The sequence below is a fragment of the Wickerhamomyces ciferrii genome, contig 00052 (genome assembly GCF_000313485.1).
Source record: "Wickerhamomyces ciferrii WGS project CAIF00000000 data, strain NRRL Y-1031 F-60-10, contig 00052, whole genome shotgun sequence".
Classification (NCBI taxonomy): domain Eukaryota; kingdom Fungi; phylum Ascomycota; class Saccharomycetes; order Phaffomycetales; family Wickerhamomycetaceae; genus Hansenula; species Hansenula ciferrii.
Window position 1 is genome coordinate 1 of NW_011887688.1, and position 17,883 is coordinate 17,883.

Consider the following 17,883-nt stretch of genomic DNA (forward strand, 5'->3'; position numbering starts at 1 on the left):
GGATATAATTAATTTAAAATAAAATATATATTATAATTATAAGTTTAATATATATATATTAATATATTATTACAATATTTTCGGTTATACACTATATATAATATAATATTTTAAATTATAATATTTAATTAATCATCATATAATATATAGATAACTAAATTATTGAATTTAATATAAATTCGACTATAGTTATTTTTAATTTTAAATTATATATTTAGTTAAGTCAAAAAATTTATATTAATATATTTATTTAATGTCCATCGACAATTAATGTCGAGTGTACCGGTATTTATCAGCTATAAATTGTGCCTACATATTACTAAATCGATATAAATCCAACAAACCATAATTAATACATTTAAATTACAAAGAGATACAAACTTTTTTCAATGAATTTTATTTTCAAAGCAAATTCTATCACCAAAAGAAAAAGACAAGATTGAAATTTATGGAAGTTTTGCAAAAGTGATATTCAAAGGACGACCACCATAAGAATATTCATTCAATTCATTAATAGCAGCTTCTGCAGATTCTTCTGATTCAAATTTAACAACAGCAGATCCAGCTGGTCTACCAGTAGGATCATATTTAATTTCAGCAGCACTAACACGGCCAGCAGTTTCAAACAATTCAAACAAATCATCATTAGAGGTGGCGAATGGTAAATTATCAACATAAATGGTTGAATTTTTTTCACCATTTGCTTCAACACCTTCTGTAAAGTCTGAATTTTTTTGAACGTTTGGTTTGTAAGATGATTCTGGTTCTCTTTTTTGTTCAGATTCAAATCTTGAATTATTTTTACCTTCATGAACATCTAATTGTCTACCTTCTATTTCATATCCATTGAATTGTTTGATTGCATTATCAACATCTTCTTTATTTTTGAAAGACACTATACCGAAACCTCTAGATCTACCACCTTCATCTAATCTGACATCTGCATGTGTAATTTCACCAGCTTCTCTAAAGATGTCTTTAAGAGCTTGCCAGTTAATTGAAAATGGTAAATTTGCAACGAAAACTTCGAATCCTTTTGGACCATTACTTGAGGAGTAACCTGCTTCTCTTCTTGGTGGATATCTATCACCACCATAACCACCATAGCCACCTCTGCCATAACGGTCACCACCATATCCTCTGTCGTAACTTCCATAACCACCTCTTCCACCATAACTATCACCTCTACCACCATAACTATCACCTCTTCCGTAACCACCTCTTCCACCATAACTATCACCTCTACCACCATAACTATCACCTCTTCCATATCCACCTCTATCAGAGAATCTATCTCTTCTTTGACTTTGTGGAGGAGGTGGATTATCTTGTCTAACGAATATATCACGATCTAAAAATGGTGTATGATTAAATTCTCTGATGGCTCTATCAACTTCAGATTTTGAGCCAAATTCCACTGTACCCATACCACGAGGACGACCATTTTGAGTTACAATATCAGCACGAACAACATTACCAATTGATTGGAAATGATCCTTTAATTGAGTCCAATCGCAATCAAATGGTAAATTACCAACAAAAATACTGTTTTCATAATTTCTATCTGATTTACTGTGTGGAGGGAAGCCATCTCTTGGACCACTTCCTCTGCTTTCTCTACCACCCCTATAGTCATCTCTGTATCTTCTTGGTGAACGATCTCTTTGGTATGGACGGTCTCTTCTTGGTGAAGCATCACGATCACGAAGATCCTTTATTGATTTAACTGTTAGTCTTTGGAACCGGGGTTGGATATATAAAAATTAAATCACCCAAAGCTATGTTTTGATTTATAAAAGTACTCACGCTATCTATATCCATTGGTTCTGACATTATTCTCGAAATTTTTGTGAAATTCGAACTTGAAGTATTATTATTTTAAGTTATAAATGAAAAGCTCTCTTATTTACATTGTAATATCGTCACAGGTTCTTTTTTTTTTCAATCGGTGAACTTTGTGAATTCCGGTCACTATTGACCGGAATTCGTATTATCAATAAATCTTTACAACAACTACAAATCAATCACAAAAGCATTTAAATTTCATATTATTGGAGCTGATGTATACCAAGTAATTTCACTTGGAAGGGAAAGGAATCACCAGTCTTCTGTCAACTTCTGTTTCTTTACCTTCTTCTTCTTCACCTTCAAACCTAAGTCTACATCTTCCATCTCTTTTAGTTCCAATTACCTCTGCTGGATAAAAAGTTGTGGTTTCAGGATACCTTGCTAAAACTTTGGTACCATAAGGATAGCTTACTAAAGATTCAACTGATTGTGTACTGGGTATCATAATAACATCTTTCCATGTAGCTTTGTATGTCTTCCCAGGGTTATTATTTTCATCAGGTTCAGGATCACGAACTTCAAATCTAGTAAGGATTTTGTTAGTAAATTCAAAAACACATAAAAAAATTTATTCTGATATGTAAGATAACACTTACTTTGTACCATCTCCAATCACTTTGGTCACTTCACATTGAATCCACTCGTCTTCAGCACCTCTTTGACGAAGCCTGAATGCAACTTCACCACCCATTGTTATAGAATCTGATTCATTAAAAGGACTTGTCCAAAAACTTCTTCCTTTCTTGAATTTAGGGTCATTTGCCTTTCTTTTATTTTCAGTTGCAATCACTGTACTCAAATTATCCAAAATTGTTTCAAGAACTCTTCGGCTTTTATCAACATTTTCTTTATGATTTGTTAGATTTTGTAAAACTTCATTTAATTGTTTTTCATTCAAATCAGAAACATTTGTATTTAGAATATCTTTATCTTCATCGAAATTTAATTCTTCATTACTGTTGAAAATATCTTGTAAAGAAGAAATCACTATATCCCATTGTCCTTCCATTTTATGATTTACTATTAAAATTGTTTTATAATTGTTGATTAATGATTGTGTTTATTTATTAACGCGCGATAAACCACAAACTTTACAATAATTTTATCATAATATACCGTCATTACATAACAGCTTACATAAACATATTCTTGTTACCCTTAATTTCCAAAACTTTTGAAACATAAAAAGAAAGATTGGTAGTGAAGACAGTCGTTTCATGTTGATGTAATGAGTAGGTTGATTTAAGTTGAGTAATACATTCATTCATAGATTATTTTACAATCAGAATGGTTGATTCGAGTCCAATTAATTTTTGAAATGTCATTGAGTGGTATTCAACTTTTGTGTTACGAGCCCCGAGAGTTAGAGAAAACTTACTGAAAAAAAAATCAACGATATATAATGAATACAAAATGAATTAAAACGTTATAAAATTCTGAATAGTACTTTGAAACTTTAAAAGAAATGGCGTTTTGGAGTGCTAACAGAAATGTCTCTGTGATAAAGAGCGCACTAGGTTTAGCGTCTAATGTTTTCTCTAAAAACTCAACCTTAAGTGGTCCAATATTACAAGTTCGTACTGCTACTAAAAGAGCTGCTGGTTCAAGAACAAATATGAAAGATTCTGCAGGTCGTCATTTAGGTCCTAAAAAGAATGAAGGTCAACAAGTAGAACCAGGTCAAATTATAATGAGACAACGTGGTACTAAATTTTTTCCAGGTGAAAATGTTGGCATCGGTAAAGATCATACAATTTTTGCATTAGAACCAGGTTTTGTTCGTTTTTATTATGATCCATTCCACCCAAGAAGAAGATTTGTTGGTGTTGCTTTAGATCAAGAAAGTAGATTACCAACACCTCATTTTGCACCAAGAGCAAGAAGATTTGGTTACGTCCCAATAGAGGATCCAAAAAAAGCATCAATTGAAGAAACTCATTTAAATCGTAAACAATACCTTGCAAAACCAAAATTGGATGAAGATTTAAAATTTAGAGAACAAAAAAGAGCTAAGACTTTATCACAATATCAAAAAGACTTAAGCCAGATCATTCCAGAATTGGAAGCTGAACAATTGAACATTGCTTCAGAACATTTATTACTAGTAAGAAATCATTTGAAAAATGGTTCAAATGATACTGAAGCTAGATCGACAGCAATAGCCGTTCATATTCAAAACCTTAAATTGTCATTGAGAAAAAGAGAAATAAATGATTCAGAGTTTAAAAATTCATTAGATTCATACCAAAATTTGATTTCAAGATTAGAAAAAGAAGTTTCATTCGATTCTAAATACAATTTGATTAAATTCCGTTCTGAAGAAGAAAGAATAACATTGGTTAATGAATTAAGATCAACAATTGAAGAAGTATTGAAGAGCAACTCAAAGGATAAATTACAAAAAGTCAAAGATTTAATCTTCAACTCTACTGTTTTAACACTTTCAGAAGCCGTCAAATTTAAAAGAACTTTTGCTAAATCTGTTCTTCCAGAATCTATTGGTGTCTCTGAATCAGTTGGTAAAAACTCTATTGTTACAAAACGTTGGAACTACACTAAACAAAGAGTCGAAGTTATTGCCAGAACTAAAGAAGCATTTCTTTCAAAATAGAGAAATAGATGAGGAATACAACTTGTATATATCAAAGGTGTTTATATTTTAAAATCATGTAATTTATTTTAAATTATTTTAATTTTTCTTATGTACACTGGAATTTTCATTCTCTTTCCAACTAGATGTTCCATCGTTATAATTTTCCTTCTTCCATATTTCAGCTTCAGCTTTAATCTTCTCCAAAACCCATTCTGCTGCTTTCCAACCTTCTTGACGATGTGTACTACTTAACACAACTAGAACACTTTCTTCTTTAACAGGTACATGTCCAAGTCTATGCGCCAAATATACTTTATGAATTAAAGTATCTTTCCCATCATCTGAAAATTTGTCAAGAGCTTCTAAAGCAATACGCTCAAGTGATCTACAAGCAAGTTTTTCATGTGCTTCATAGCTCAAATCTGATACTTTTTTATCCTCAAAGGAGTTTCTTGTAGTTCCACCAAACATGATAACCGCACCTGCTTCTTCACACTTGACGAAATCAATACCTTCCGTAGGGTCCAGCTTCGATGAGGTTAAAAACACTTTGATAGCATCTTTCTTCACAGCTGATTTACTCATGAGTGGGAGAGTAATAATTTTTAATATTCAGTACTATAATATGGTATCACTTTAACTTTTTTATTCAAACTTGATGTTTGTTCAATGTTATATCGATATGGTTATCAAAGCGCGGAAAATGATTTCTCTATTGAAAAAACATTTTAAGGTTTCTGTAGAACCACACGATACATTGTAGCAAAATCTAAAAACAAGAATATCTGGTTAATTCGGGGCATGATCGCCAAAAGAATAGCTTATTCAAAAAGCTTATCAATCAGGAAAATGTCATCATTATCTGGTTTTCATCAGACTCTACTTCCGTTGGTGAAAGAAATGGATCAAGTAGCACCAAGATTTGAACTGAATAGCGATCAGATAGATATTATCCACGAACCATCCAATTTTTATGATCATTTAAAGCAAAAGATATCAAAAGCTCAGAACAGAATTTTCTTTTCTTCATTATATATAGGAAGGACCCAGGATGAATTAATTGGTTGTATTTCAGAAGCTCTAAAATCAAATCCAAATTTGAAAGTTCACATATTGACTGATGCTTTAAGAGGTACAAGAGAGGCACCATCCAAGTCATCGGCATCGCTTTTAGGTCAACTCATGAAAGAACACAGTGAACAAGTGGATATAAGAATGTATCATACTCCAAATTTGAACGGAATAAATAAATCAATTGTTCCTAATCGATTCAATGAAGGTTTTGGACTACAACATATGAAAATTTACGGATTTGATGATGAAGTTATGCTTTCAGGAGCAAATTTATCGTCTGATTATTTCACCGATAGACAGGATCGTTACTATTTGTTTAAAAGCAAAGGACTATCAGACTATTATTTTGATATACAGAAGACAATCAGCTCGTTTAGTTATAAGCTATTATATTCAAATAATAATTCAAAGTTCAAACTCGAATGGCCAGATTCAAATCCTTTAATTGAACCAATAAAGAACCCAAAAGAGTTCAAAATCCAATCTTCCAAAATCCTTCGAGAGCTTTTGAGAGGTGACAAATTTCGTTCTAAAATAATACAAACTGAAGATTCAACATCACCCAAAACGTTCGTTTACCCAATATCTCAATTTACTCCTTTAATGATAACCGACGAGTCAACAGAAAAGCCAAGTATATTAAAACTTTTGAATTATTTAAAAGAACCTTCAATAAAATGGGCTTTCACTGCAGGATATTTCAATATGTTACCAGAAATTAAAGACAAGTTATTGCAACTAAATTCAAAGGGTAATGTCATAACAGCTTCTCCATTGGCAAATGGATTCTATAAATCAAAGGGAATTTCAGGATACCTACCAGAGGCGTATTTGTATCTTTCCAAAAACTTTTTGAAAGAAGTAATATTGAGATCTAAGCAGGAAACAATTAAACTAAGAGAATGGAAAAACGGTGAGGTTAATACTAAAGGGGGCTGGTCTTATCATGCAAAAGGTTTTTGGGCAACTTCACCAGGAGAAACACAACCATCAATGACCATCATCGGCTCATCAAACTATACTAGAAGAGCTTATTCATTCGATCTTGAAACGAATGCATTAATTATAACTAACGCCAGTATTTTGAAAAACAAAATGCAACGTGAATTGGATAACTTAATGGCTCATACAAAGGAGCTAACTTTAAAAGATTATGACGAGGATGAAAGAAAAATCAGTAAATTTGCAAAATTTGCTACAAAGCTTCTTGGGAAAAGGCTTTGAATTCAAAGACTCTTGATAATTGAACTTAAATCTGTTAGTTATTTGGTCTTGTAAAAATTAACAAAAGTGATTTGTGGTATGGCAAACTTCATGTTAAAACTCATTTTCACTTAATTTCAATACATTCAGTCATTGAAAAGCCATATAGACAAACCATTAGAATTTTAGAGGCATCTTGTATCATATTGTGAATAATTAGAAAACAAATGTACATAGTTTAAAGAATAAGCTTTTAACTTCAATAAGATACATAAATCTTTTTCTTTAATTTTAAAACATTATATTCGAGATAAGAGTAACACAGAATGGATTTTGAGATGAGACTATTTGTGTCAGCGATAGCTAATCTCGATTCTCATACAATGAGGACGAATTTCGGTAAAATGAAAATGCATATTCAACTTTGTCAATTGAAAACTAAACTAAAAAAAAATGCAGAGCGAAACAGTCAAACCACTCCATCTGCAACATATTTTTTCAAATATGGTCTTTGATTCTTATATATCAAGATTTGTGAGTTCAACACAACCAATAGTATGAATTGCAGCTATGTTTCGTTAGTTATAAAAACCTTGACAGCTTTTTCAATATAATTATATATTACTCACTAAAAGCACAAGAACAGGTTTATTATTCTTAAGTCGTGTGTTAGTTTCAAGCCAAATCAGTTTATATGAATTTTCAACTTACAACTGGTTCATAGTGGAAATCCTTATTCCAATGAAGAAATTTGTTCAACAGTTTGAACATTTTTGCAACCAACTCCAATCTCAGCGTTAGGTGAGAAATCCCAGAGACAGACATCCCTAACCAGTTCACAGAAATCTAAAGCTTAAATTAGTGACGTATTCTAAATCCAATACTTGTAAACAACTTACCTGTGGAAGATATTTGAAGGAAGCTGATATGGATGCTAATATCCATAAGGAATCGATAAAATCAATATAAAATAGCCCAAATCTCCCCATATCAGATGCCGGATAATATAACATAGAATTGTAGTATATCAGCAGTGGAATTGAAGTTAAAAAGACCGCAATAATTAGGAAAGATGGTGTTATACTTTGAAACTTGTGACGTGAATATAATAATTTTCCATACCACATACCCAATACTAGAACTAGAGGAGTACGCATGAGATTTGAGAAAACCGCTACCTTGGAGACAACAGGATTTGGAAAGAGTGGAAACCTGTTAGAGTATTGGACTCTTGTCAATGAATCAAACTCATATGATAATGAGACAAGTAAATACAGTACATTATCAGCAAACTATTTCAATAACTATTAGCAAAGGAATGATACCTCTATAAGACTTGAATATACTCACCTCAAGAAGAAGATAGCCCAAAGAGTATCCATATATAGACTTTGACCTCTGAATTTTTTTTATTTGAACCGAGATGGCAAAAAGCTTTATATATCGTAGTTAGTTTATTGATTGAATCTCAGGATATCAAGATGATAAACCACAATTGAACTCACCTCGATTGATAATGCAAGAAACTCAAGAACAGTTTTCACCATGTCATCTAAGTAATAGATCCAATGAATGGAACGATCCTAAGAGGAACTGGCACAATATTTAAGTTATTCAGACATATTAAAGTAGACAGAAGAAGAGATAAAGGTGTAAATATGAACAATGGATACTACAAACCACAAACCCAATATAATTGAGAAGAAGTCTTTACAAATTACGGCTTAGGCGCTTTATCCGAAGACAGTTAAATAAACGCGTTAAACGCGAATGTGCTCTATACGAGCAGCATCGCGGAAGCGCGAAAACTTGACTGGGCGAAAAATTAAACAGATCATCAAACTCTGTTCATAACAACATCCAGATCTTAAACTTCCTTCACTAATTGCCGCCTCACTCAAGCTTGAAGTATTCATTTTCTAAAAAAATATGGAAGATATATCTCTTGAAGACGCTAAAAGTCATCCCTTCTTTCAACAAATTCAAAAACTCAATGTTACATACCAAAGGTTTTTAGATCAATCAACACCTCATGTCAAATATAGATGGTCTGGGTTTGCAGTTTTATTTTTGACGTTCTTCACTCGTATAGTCACTGCTCAGGGATGGTACATCATATGTTATGGTTTAGGTATATACCTATTGAATTTATTCTTAGCTTTTTTACAACCAAAATTTGACCCTTCCATTGAACAGGAACTACAAGATGATTCTATAGAAGCCGGTGAAATGACACAAGAATTCAAACCATTTATCAGAAGACTATCAGAATTCAAGTTCTGGTACCGCGCTACTGTTGCTACTTCACTATCTTTGTTTTTGTCATTATTCACTATAACTGATGTTCCTGTGTTTTGGCCAATTCTTTTGATGTATTTTATTATATTATTTTCATTAACAATGAGAAGACAGATTCAACACATGATAAAATATAAGTATTTACCATTTGATATTGGTAAAAAGAAGTATGGTTATAAATGAATAGCTTTCCCAAAGTTTCAAGATACTTCATCCGGAAATCATATTTAGAGAAATACTTTCGAGGACTCTTTAAAAAAAGTCAATCACTGAGTTAATATACATACCGCTGAATTAAAAAGCGTTGGTCTGTTTGGCACAGTAAGTAAGTCTATAACACGATGTCTATTGACCAAAAACCACTGTCTCAAATCTGGGGTGGAATATAAATATTTGGAGAAATGTTATTAATTTTTCTAAATTGTTTTCATTTCCTATAAGGACCCAAAACCTGCAATAAATAAAAAGAATAGACTTCACCCCTTTAAGCTCAATCACATATGCAAACCCCAATTATAAGAGTAAATTGTCTTTCAATTTTCCAAAACAGATGATATTACGCTTTAGATATTAATTCTAAATTTCTAGGAAAAACGTATAAGAAATATACAAATTAGGAAATTAGACAAATTTGTAATACTATTGATACAATTAGAGTAAGCCGATGTCGAAGTCGAATTAATAGAAACTGATTATAACTACTAGCATACTATGTTAATCCAATAAATGATAGCTTCATTAATACTTAGTCCATGAGTTATTAGGCATAAATTGGGAAATTTGGGATTTACGTGGTAAAAATCAGTTTTGTGTCACAATCACACTGAGATAATTAATCAGATTCAAATACATATCAAAATCCACAGAAACAAAAGCCAAGAGTTACATGGTTCAATCTGCATATTTTGTGTTGATTTGTTTGTTTTGTGTTTTGTGTTTTGTGTTTCGTATTTTGTGTTTTGTGTTTTGTGTTTTGGAAACCCGAAAAAAATATAAAGACTTCATTTTCCCTTTTTTCTTTTCTACTTTTTTGTTTTTATTTTCTGCTTCTTTTCTTCATTCAAACATTGGTTCAGCTGATTATACTTTTTAGTACAGGGGTTGAATCTCCGCTATGATCTTTGTTTATGTATTTCTTGTGGTGTTAATGTTTCAATTCCAGATCTATAGCTCCAGAGATTACCTGGTTCTATCATTTGTGGGAGATTAGGCTTTACATATTTCAGGGTTTATTTGGTTATTGATGATTTATGCATACTTTGATTATCTTGGGAGTGCCGACCCTTTTTATGACATGTGTGTATTATTGAATCATGAGTCTTTAAATCAGGTTTGAAAAATATTTTGGTCTATTACATGATTATGGTTCCATTGTGCTGTTTTAATTCAAGAGTTTTGATAACCAGATTTTTCAGGGTTTATTGGTGGACGATAGTTTAGTACATTATATTTGATTATCTTGGGAGTGCCGACCCTTTTTATGAAGTATGTGTATTATGAATTCTGAAGTCTTTAAATCAGGTTTGAATAATATTTAGGTAAGTTATATGGTATATGATATAAAGGTTGAATATCTATTACATTATTATGATTTTTTTACTTTAATAGAGTTTTATAACCAGTATGTTCAGGGCTTATTGATGAATGATGATTTATGCATACTTTGATTATCTTGGGAGTGCCGGCCGTTTTTATGACATGTGTGCATTATAAATTCTGAAGTCTTTGAATCAGGCTTGACATATATTACATTACACCTAAAGATCATAGATACTATTTATGCTAAGTTCCAAAATCACCTTAATAAAAATTGATTCTTGTTGGCTTCTCAGAAAGTTATTTAATCATTGGTGTTTTTAAAAATTATGTTTAACATTATGGATGTGAATGTTTGCAGAATAAGTTTTTCCTCTGTTTAAATCTTCATTTATTTCAAAGTCAAAACCTTTGTGTACTCATTAGTTGAAAGATTTTCAAACCAATAACTTCTGAAAAAGCTTTCATGGAAGCTTAATGAAGATTTTTGAATTTTTTTTCAAGTTCTTTATAAGGACTGTTATTGTGATCGCTGATAAATTTGCTTAATTTACCGTTAATAATTAATTATTGTTGCTATTATAAGAATTTGATGAATATCAAGGAAACTCATAGCTAAACTATAGGATTACTACTTCAAGTGAACATCTATTAGAGATTTCATTAAACTTTGCTATATGATTTGGTAATGGTTCAGATGTTATTATAATTCCAAAATTTTATGTGGGTTATAGGAATTACATTATGTCATTGGGACGCTTCATTTCATCCGTGTTTCATCTTCAGAGTCGTTTTTTCCTCCAAATCAACCACACCCACAGCTGCTTTTCTTTTGGGATATTATTGGAAAGTTCATTCGGGCGTTATAAGCCAATTCCAGCTACTCAAATTATCAAATTTATAAATTTTTTTCAAACCTTATGCTTATATGGTTATGTTTCGTTATAATGATTTATGGGTATTCTTATGAAAGCTGAATACTCAAATCATTCATGTTTGATCCCAAGAAATCAGAATTTAAGTATTAATTCCTGCTAGCATAACATGACATTACTTATTCCGGCTCTCATGAAATCTCATATTTTTTTGAAGTCATGTACTGTCGTCTATTTTCTGAGATATTGTGTTTGATGGCTCGGATCATTACTCAAACCAAAAACTTACATTTATCCTACAACTTTTATACGGTTATAATTAAAAGATTATATTATAATTGTTGAGCTATAAATCTATATTATTGATATAACTTTAAATTACAAAATTTCAAAATATCATACCTTCAGGTCCTGATAAGACCTGTTTATCATATTGTCTTTCACTTTTCAATTTCTCTTTCAAACCATTAACATCTTTGGGGAAATCTTTTGGATACTTCCATTTGAAGGTTTCAGTATAAATATTTGAACGACCTTCAATTTTATCAACTAAAAATTGTCCAAGTACTGGAAGCATCTTAAAAGCATGACCAGAACCACCACAGGCAACAAATAATCCATTTTTACCTGGAACAAAATCATAAATATAATCATTATTGATACCAATAGCATAACAGCCATTGAACTAACGATTCATAATGAAGGCTTTTCGCTTAGAAATTTATAAAATGCCGACCAATGTACATATGCTGGAGAAGACCAATAGTTTGCAAAAAAAATGCCTCATCCATTAGATCTGGTGGGTCCTTCGGTGACCTGATGTGAAAGATTAACCTATTCAAATTCATTTCAAGATCAGACTAAAGCTCTATCTATGATAAGCGCTAGTTCAGGATTTTTTAGAAGTGAGTTAAAATACTGTCATTATATTTTGGTTTGGCTGATTTTCGTTTAAAATTAACTGTAGTGATAAGCACAAAGGAATATTAAGACGAATAACTCTAGTTTTATACCTAAAGAAGTCAGAGAAAGCTTAGTTATTTATTGGAATGCATACTTTCCAGAAATTTTGGATATATCTTTTTTAAATAGTTTTAAAGATTCTCGCCGAACTAAAACCATATAATATTACATAGAATCTTATTTACAGCTTGAATTTCGTTTCAATTGATTTGAAGTAGCGTGATACAGCATAGCATTCTGTATGTCTTGAGATCAGATAATTAATTATATTGTATTCCAATTTCAATTATAGCTCGTTTGATCATACTGTTGTTCTAGTTTATTGTTAGTCAAGAAGACTTAACTAGGTAAAGTATGTAACTGTTACTATGATGACAATAACATGTATACTAGCTCTAACCCCAACACATACCTTTTAATTCTCTTAACTGTTGGAAAGTTCATGTATAGAGTAAAGCAGAGATAAAGGTCTTACCAACATCAGCGTCAGTACCTGTAATGAATATTCTTTTAGGAATTTCATCGATTTTACACTAGATTTGGACTTATACTAAATTGTGTATAATGAAATGATGAAATTATGATGGTATTCTATATAAAAAAGGCTCAACATTTTGAAATCTCATATAGTGTCATGCAATCTGACTGGAGAGTAGGCAACTAGATTATTTTTGAATCTCATTTGTTTGATTCTTATGCTCCTATGAGTTAACGCTATACACTCTTATATAGAAACCTAGTAGTACCTTTATTAATTGGACAGATAATAGATTGTTCAGATAAACGCGATGAAACCTGAGAAATTCGAGATTGACAAGTTGATGATTTTGAATCGGCATTCATCAGTTGATTAGTAGTAAATTGTAATGATTTAAATTATTATAGTCTTTGGAGCTATCATCACCAAAACATTTTGCCCCAATAAGTTAAAAAGGACCCAGAGTTTAAGTTACTAAAATTTCAATACTATATGCGATGGCCAATCTATAAAATACAACCAGCCCACATTATAGACCATAAAACCAATTCTTTGCGGTCATTATTCATATCATTAATAAAAAAACATATATATATATATATTGAATATTTCGTCACAGCTATACCCTAAAGAAGGTTCAGTCTTCCTTGGCACTTCATAAATACTGAATGAGAAAAAACTTAGGTGAACAAATACAGCATATTATAACCCGATGTGAGTATTAACTAAGCATACTCCTTTTTAGAATGACTGACTTAAAGTGATCAAATTATCAATATGTCATTTAAACTGTTTTACCTTGTCATTCAGTGAGGAAGTCGATTTTCATGGTTTATATTGCAAGTACTCAAAACAAATGTATGTCTTACTTTATTCATCAATTTGGAAGTCGTTTTTATTCAATAGCAGCAAAATAATGTATCGGAGCGGTTGTTGTTAAACTAGATAGTATAATACTTGTGAGAAAGACACTACAACATGGTGCTATAAATTATTCTCATGGTATTCAAGTAAGTCTAGATATAGTAAAAGGCAATGTTATAATAAAAAAAGAAAATCAAATGCATATCAGCTTCTTTTTATATAAATATATAATAAAGACTTGGATGACAAGTTTTCCTCAACAACATATTCTGTTAAACCACTATAAGCAATACATGGCATATCCAATGATCTGCAAGAGAGTTGAGATGTAAGTATACGGTAAATCGCAAATGAGGTAATGAAGCAATAAATCTTTTATTAAGATACGAAACTAGTTAATGTTACTAGTGAGAGAATTTTTTTTTTCCATAACCTGATCAACGATTAATCATGATGACATGATCAACTGTGTATTCATTTTATTTGACATTCAACCATAAAATATTCTAATCTCAAAACAATAGAAACGAATCTCGATATAAACCACCTTCAAATTTTTTCAATATCATATGATATCGACCAGCCGATTTGAGCTTTAAAAGGTCGAATTCATCCAGTAGCTTTACATAATCGCGGCGCATTAACACTAGAAAGCCGTTCTATAGATAACTTGGACATATTTTCAAAATTCTCTTGGAAGTTAGAGATCGTAACAGGAATACTCACTTCTCCACTACAACTACTATGTTCAAGTTAACAAACTTATTTTCATAATAACTAATAGACACTTTGATTTTTCTATATATTCGGTTATTTTTGAATCTTTACTTTTAATCACATTTATAATCATTAATATATATAATCATTATTAATCAATGTCTTTGTCATTGGATCATTCCATCCTATTGCAGGTTAGAGATCGTACCAGATTTTCTACTCATCACTCTATAACAAACTGTATATCAAACTTATACAAAACTTAACTAATAACTAATAGACAATTTGGACTCTTTGAATTCTCATTTATTCTTTTAATCTTTCTTTTACAATTCCCTTTAATCACAAAGTATATATCTTGTATAAGTATCAACACATCCAACAGTCTATTAGTTATATAGTTAAGTTTTGTATAGGTTTAATATAGAATTTGTGAAAGAAATATGTCTGTACTAGCAACGATCTCAAACCTGAGCCCAACGTATATGCAAATTAATGAAGTTGTCTTTGTGCCATTCAGCCATTTTATGCCTTATTACTTTCCAGATGCCAACCTAGTTTCAAATAAGAGTTACCACCAAACCTCCAGCTGTTTTTTGGCCTATTCTCAGCTTCCAGACTGCTCTCATTAGTTCAAAATAGTTGATTTCAGTTTTAAGTGCAGTATTCGAGTTAATCAGTTTTTTCAAGTTCTAATAAAGATATCGTAAATCATCAATGAAGTTTTTTAAGTTAAGAGAACAGATACAGGAAGATGATATACATGATGTGATTTAGCTGTCTAATAATCAATTATATTAGTTGTGTTATATATTTTTGAAAACCAAGAGTACAATTGACAATCACTAACCTAGAAAAGTATCGAATAAAATAATTATCTCAATGATTTTGATGAAATCTAATTTTCAGTTAGAAAATCTATAAGGTGATGGAATGAATAAAGATAAATGCTGAAGTGGTAGTGGGTTGGTTTTAATTATTTTTTTGATTTATGTATATGGAGTGTGTAGTAAGTCAACAAAATTATGAGGTGCTTGTATTCTACAAGACGATGTTACAGGTATAATACTTGAAACGATTGTTCAAACCATACAGAACTGTTCAATTTGATATATATGAAACAGTAATGTTGTTTAATCATTTAATTAACTGATTTAATAAACTTATAAGGAAGCCCGAATTTGCCCAAACGTTAAACTAATGTGAAGAGTTTAGGAAAGAATCTCTTTTTGTAAGATCGAAAAAGAGATGGAAAATGGTTCAGATAGATTATTTCTGGTGTAAGTTTCGAAACAGTTAAAAAAATTAAATGAACTTAGCTGTATTGTGGTTAAGGTTGTAACTATTAATACAAATAAGAAAACATCTTTAAGTTGATTATTTCTTCGTTAAGTAGAACACAATGAACTTTAGTTGATCTAACTTTTAAAGTCTTAACTCTTTATTGGAACTTCCTCATTCACAAAATTTCCGAAAGGTTTCACTAAAAATAATTCAGTCAACACCTTCCACATAAGGTAGTGAACAAAATTGCAATTGAAACGTTTCGAGATTTCACCTTTTCATTTCTATTAAAGGTTAATGAGTAAGGATGGTTCACTTCAACCAGTATATCCTATCCCAGTTTCATTTTCTTTCTTTGGATCTATTACTATATTACTACAAGGTTACAAGTAAGTAAGCCTTGTAACGACCGAGGAATTAGATTGGTACTACTAGTCTTTGATCTATAGCGCCTAAAGTTCCAGTATCTGTAATCTGTAATCTTTAAAATATTATATGTATACTACTCAATAGACTGTGTCTTCAAAGCCGAAGTTATGGTCTGAGAATATAGGGCGAACTTCTTAATTTGGAGACATTTCTATTGCTGCTCGAAGAACAGCGTTTTTGGAAAAGGTGCAAGGTGTATAGCTTTCAATGGATTGAATCCGTGGCTTTTGTTTTTCATTAGTGAATCCTCTATTATCAACAGCAAATGAGAAGTCTGATTGATGACTATTGAAGGGAGATTTGAATTAATTTATTGTTAATTTAATATATTTTTTGCATAATATCTTATAGTTAAAGTTCAGTTGATATGATAGCTTTGAGACGGCCATGGGTTTCAAAAGCATGCTTTAGTTATTTTCATTGATATCAAACTAATCTGATTAAATAAACTTTACGCAGAGTTTGATGGTCTAATTCTTATTTCTCTATTTTTGAAACTTTTCCTCTAGTGGTTTATGAATTTGGAGCTGGTAATAAATTTTAGGTGTGTTTAGACTTCTCTGTACGTTATTCTGTTTCCCATGCCACTATTGAACCAACTGACATCGTTTTATCAAATTACTATAAAACGTCCTTTTTTGATAACAGCCTTGAAAATCAGCCATAAAATCTTGAATACTTATGATCAGTTTTCATAAAATTAAAACGACAGGTTTTGATCAATACACCCAAATTATATTCATTGATATTCTTCACCTTTCTCCAAATTTCTTATTTGTTTCTTTGGATTGTTTTAAATTCTTGTTTTTGTTCTCAAGCACAACTGAATTAATACCATATTTCAAAAAAATAATCAGTATACTAAGAGGATAATGACCTGAAAACTCAAAACCCTAGAGTTTGGTGAATGACAGAAAGATTAAACCACAACTGGAAAGGAGCTCAGCAGAAAAACAATGATAAAGACTTGGGCAGAATCATACCTTGTTTCAAAAGCTAGTTAGTCCTTGAAGTCCATTGATGTCTTGAAGAAACTTAATCAAATGGGAAAAATAAGAATTGCCAAAAAAAAGCCAAACTTATATTCAATATCAACATTGAATCACAAAACCAATCTTTAGAATAAATATTCTTTTTATTATTATTCGCGAAAAAGATTTAATTAATTGAAAAAAATTATTTTAGTACCTGGAGTAATAGAAAGAAGAATGAAGGCTGAAGGCTGACAGCAGAAGGTAGATTTAAAACTTTGCGTGAAATTTTAAGGGAGATGGGATTGCCTATAAAGCTAGAGTTTCTGTATGTTGAACTTAGAGCCATATTGCCTACTATTATACGAAGATACTAACCTACTTTCAGTGGTGGACTAGATGTGATATTTGAAAGTCAAAGGTATTACAAAATAGACTTACCACAAAATGAAGACGGTTCACCGTCCACTGTTGCTGATCTTATAAAATTTATTGTGGACACTATGATAAAAGATCCTAAAGATGTTGAAGTCTTCTTAGAAAATGGAACCATGTATGTATTACATCTTTAGTACCATTATTATAAAATTAATATTAACAAAACTACTTTTTCTAGACGTCCTGGTATTTTAACATTGATCAATGATACCGATTGGGAACTGGAAGGCGAAGAAGGATATGAGCTTGAAGCTGGTGACGTTATTGCTTTCACTTCTACATTACATGGGGGTTAGTGGAATCGCAGAGGAT

At 31.1% G+C, this 17,883-nt stretch overlaps 7 protein-coding genes across 7 annotated transcripts; 4 read left to right on the plus strand and 3 right to left on the minus strand.

Annotated features, from left to right (window-relative positions):
- Positions 1-446: 446 nt before the first annotated feature.
- On the minus strand, positions 447-1,833 carry BN7_2328 (Polyadenylate-binding protein 1; the record flags this gene model as incomplete). The annotated part of the gene is made up of 2 exons (XM_011277035.1): positions 447-1,726; positions 1,803-1,833. The coding sequence occupies 2 exons, from the start codon at positions 1,831-1,833 to the stop codon at positions 447-449; spliced, it is 1,311 nt and encodes a 436-aa protein (XP_011275337.1).
- A 244-nt stretch (positions 1,834-2,077) lies between these two features.
- SGF29 (Sgf29p) lies at positions 2,078-2,857 on the minus strand (the record flags this gene model as incomplete). The annotated part of the gene is made up of 2 exons (XM_011277036.1): positions 2,078-2,372; positions 2,445-2,857. The coding sequence occupies 2 exons, from the start codon at positions 2,855-2,857 to the stop codon at positions 2,078-2,080; spliced, it is 708 nt and encodes a 235-aa protein (XP_011275338.1).
- Positions 2,858-3,313: 456 nt separating this feature from the next.
- MRP7 (mitochondrial 54S ribosomal protein bL27m) lies at positions 3,314-4,459 on the plus strand (the record flags this gene model as incomplete). The annotated part of the gene is made up of 1 exon (XM_011277037.1): positions 3,314-4,459. One exon carries the CDS (start codon positions 3,314-3,316, stop codon positions 4,457-4,459), a length of 1,146 nt encoding a protein of 381 aa, XP_011275339.1.
- A 78-nt stretch (positions 4,460-4,537) lies between these two features.
- On the minus strand, positions 4,538-5,026 carry BN7_2331 (molybdopterin synthase catalytic subunit; the record flags this gene model as incomplete). The annotated part of the gene is made up of 1 exon (XM_011277038.1): positions 4,538-5,026. The coding sequence occupies one exon, from the start codon at positions 5,024-5,026 to the stop codon at positions 4,538-4,540; it is 489 nt and encodes a 162-aa protein (XP_011275340.1).
- Positions 5,027-5,290: 264 nt separating this feature from the next.
- On the plus strand, positions 5,291-6,739 carry PGS1 (CDP-diacylglycerol--glycerol-3-phosphate 3-phosphatidyltransferase; the record flags this gene model as incomplete). Its single annotated transcript, XM_011277039.1, has 1 exon — positions 5,291-6,739. One exon carries the CDS (start codon positions 5,291-5,293, stop codon positions 6,737-6,739), a length of 1,449 nt encoding a protein of 482 aa, XP_011275341.1.
- A 1,908-nt stretch (positions 6,740-8,647) lies between these two features.
- On the plus strand, positions 8,648-9,199 carry RER1 (protein retrieval receptor; the record flags this gene model as incomplete). Its single annotated transcript, XM_011277040.1, has 1 exon — positions 8,648-9,199. One exon carries the CDS (start codon positions 8,648-8,650, stop codon positions 9,197-9,199), a length of 552 nt encoding a protein of 183 aa, XP_011275342.1.
- Positions 9,200-17,432: 8,233 nt separating this feature from the next.
- On the plus strand, positions 17,433-17,867 carry URM1 (ubiquitin-related modifier URM1; the record flags this gene model as incomplete). Its single annotated transcript, XM_011277041.1, has 3 exons — positions 17,433-17,461; positions 17,555-17,686; positions 17,750-17,867. The coding sequence occupies 3 exons, from the start codon at positions 17,433-17,435 to the stop codon at positions 17,865-17,867; spliced, it is 279 nt and encodes a 92-aa protein (XP_011275343.1).
- Positions 17,868-17,883: the final 16 nt, after the last annotated feature.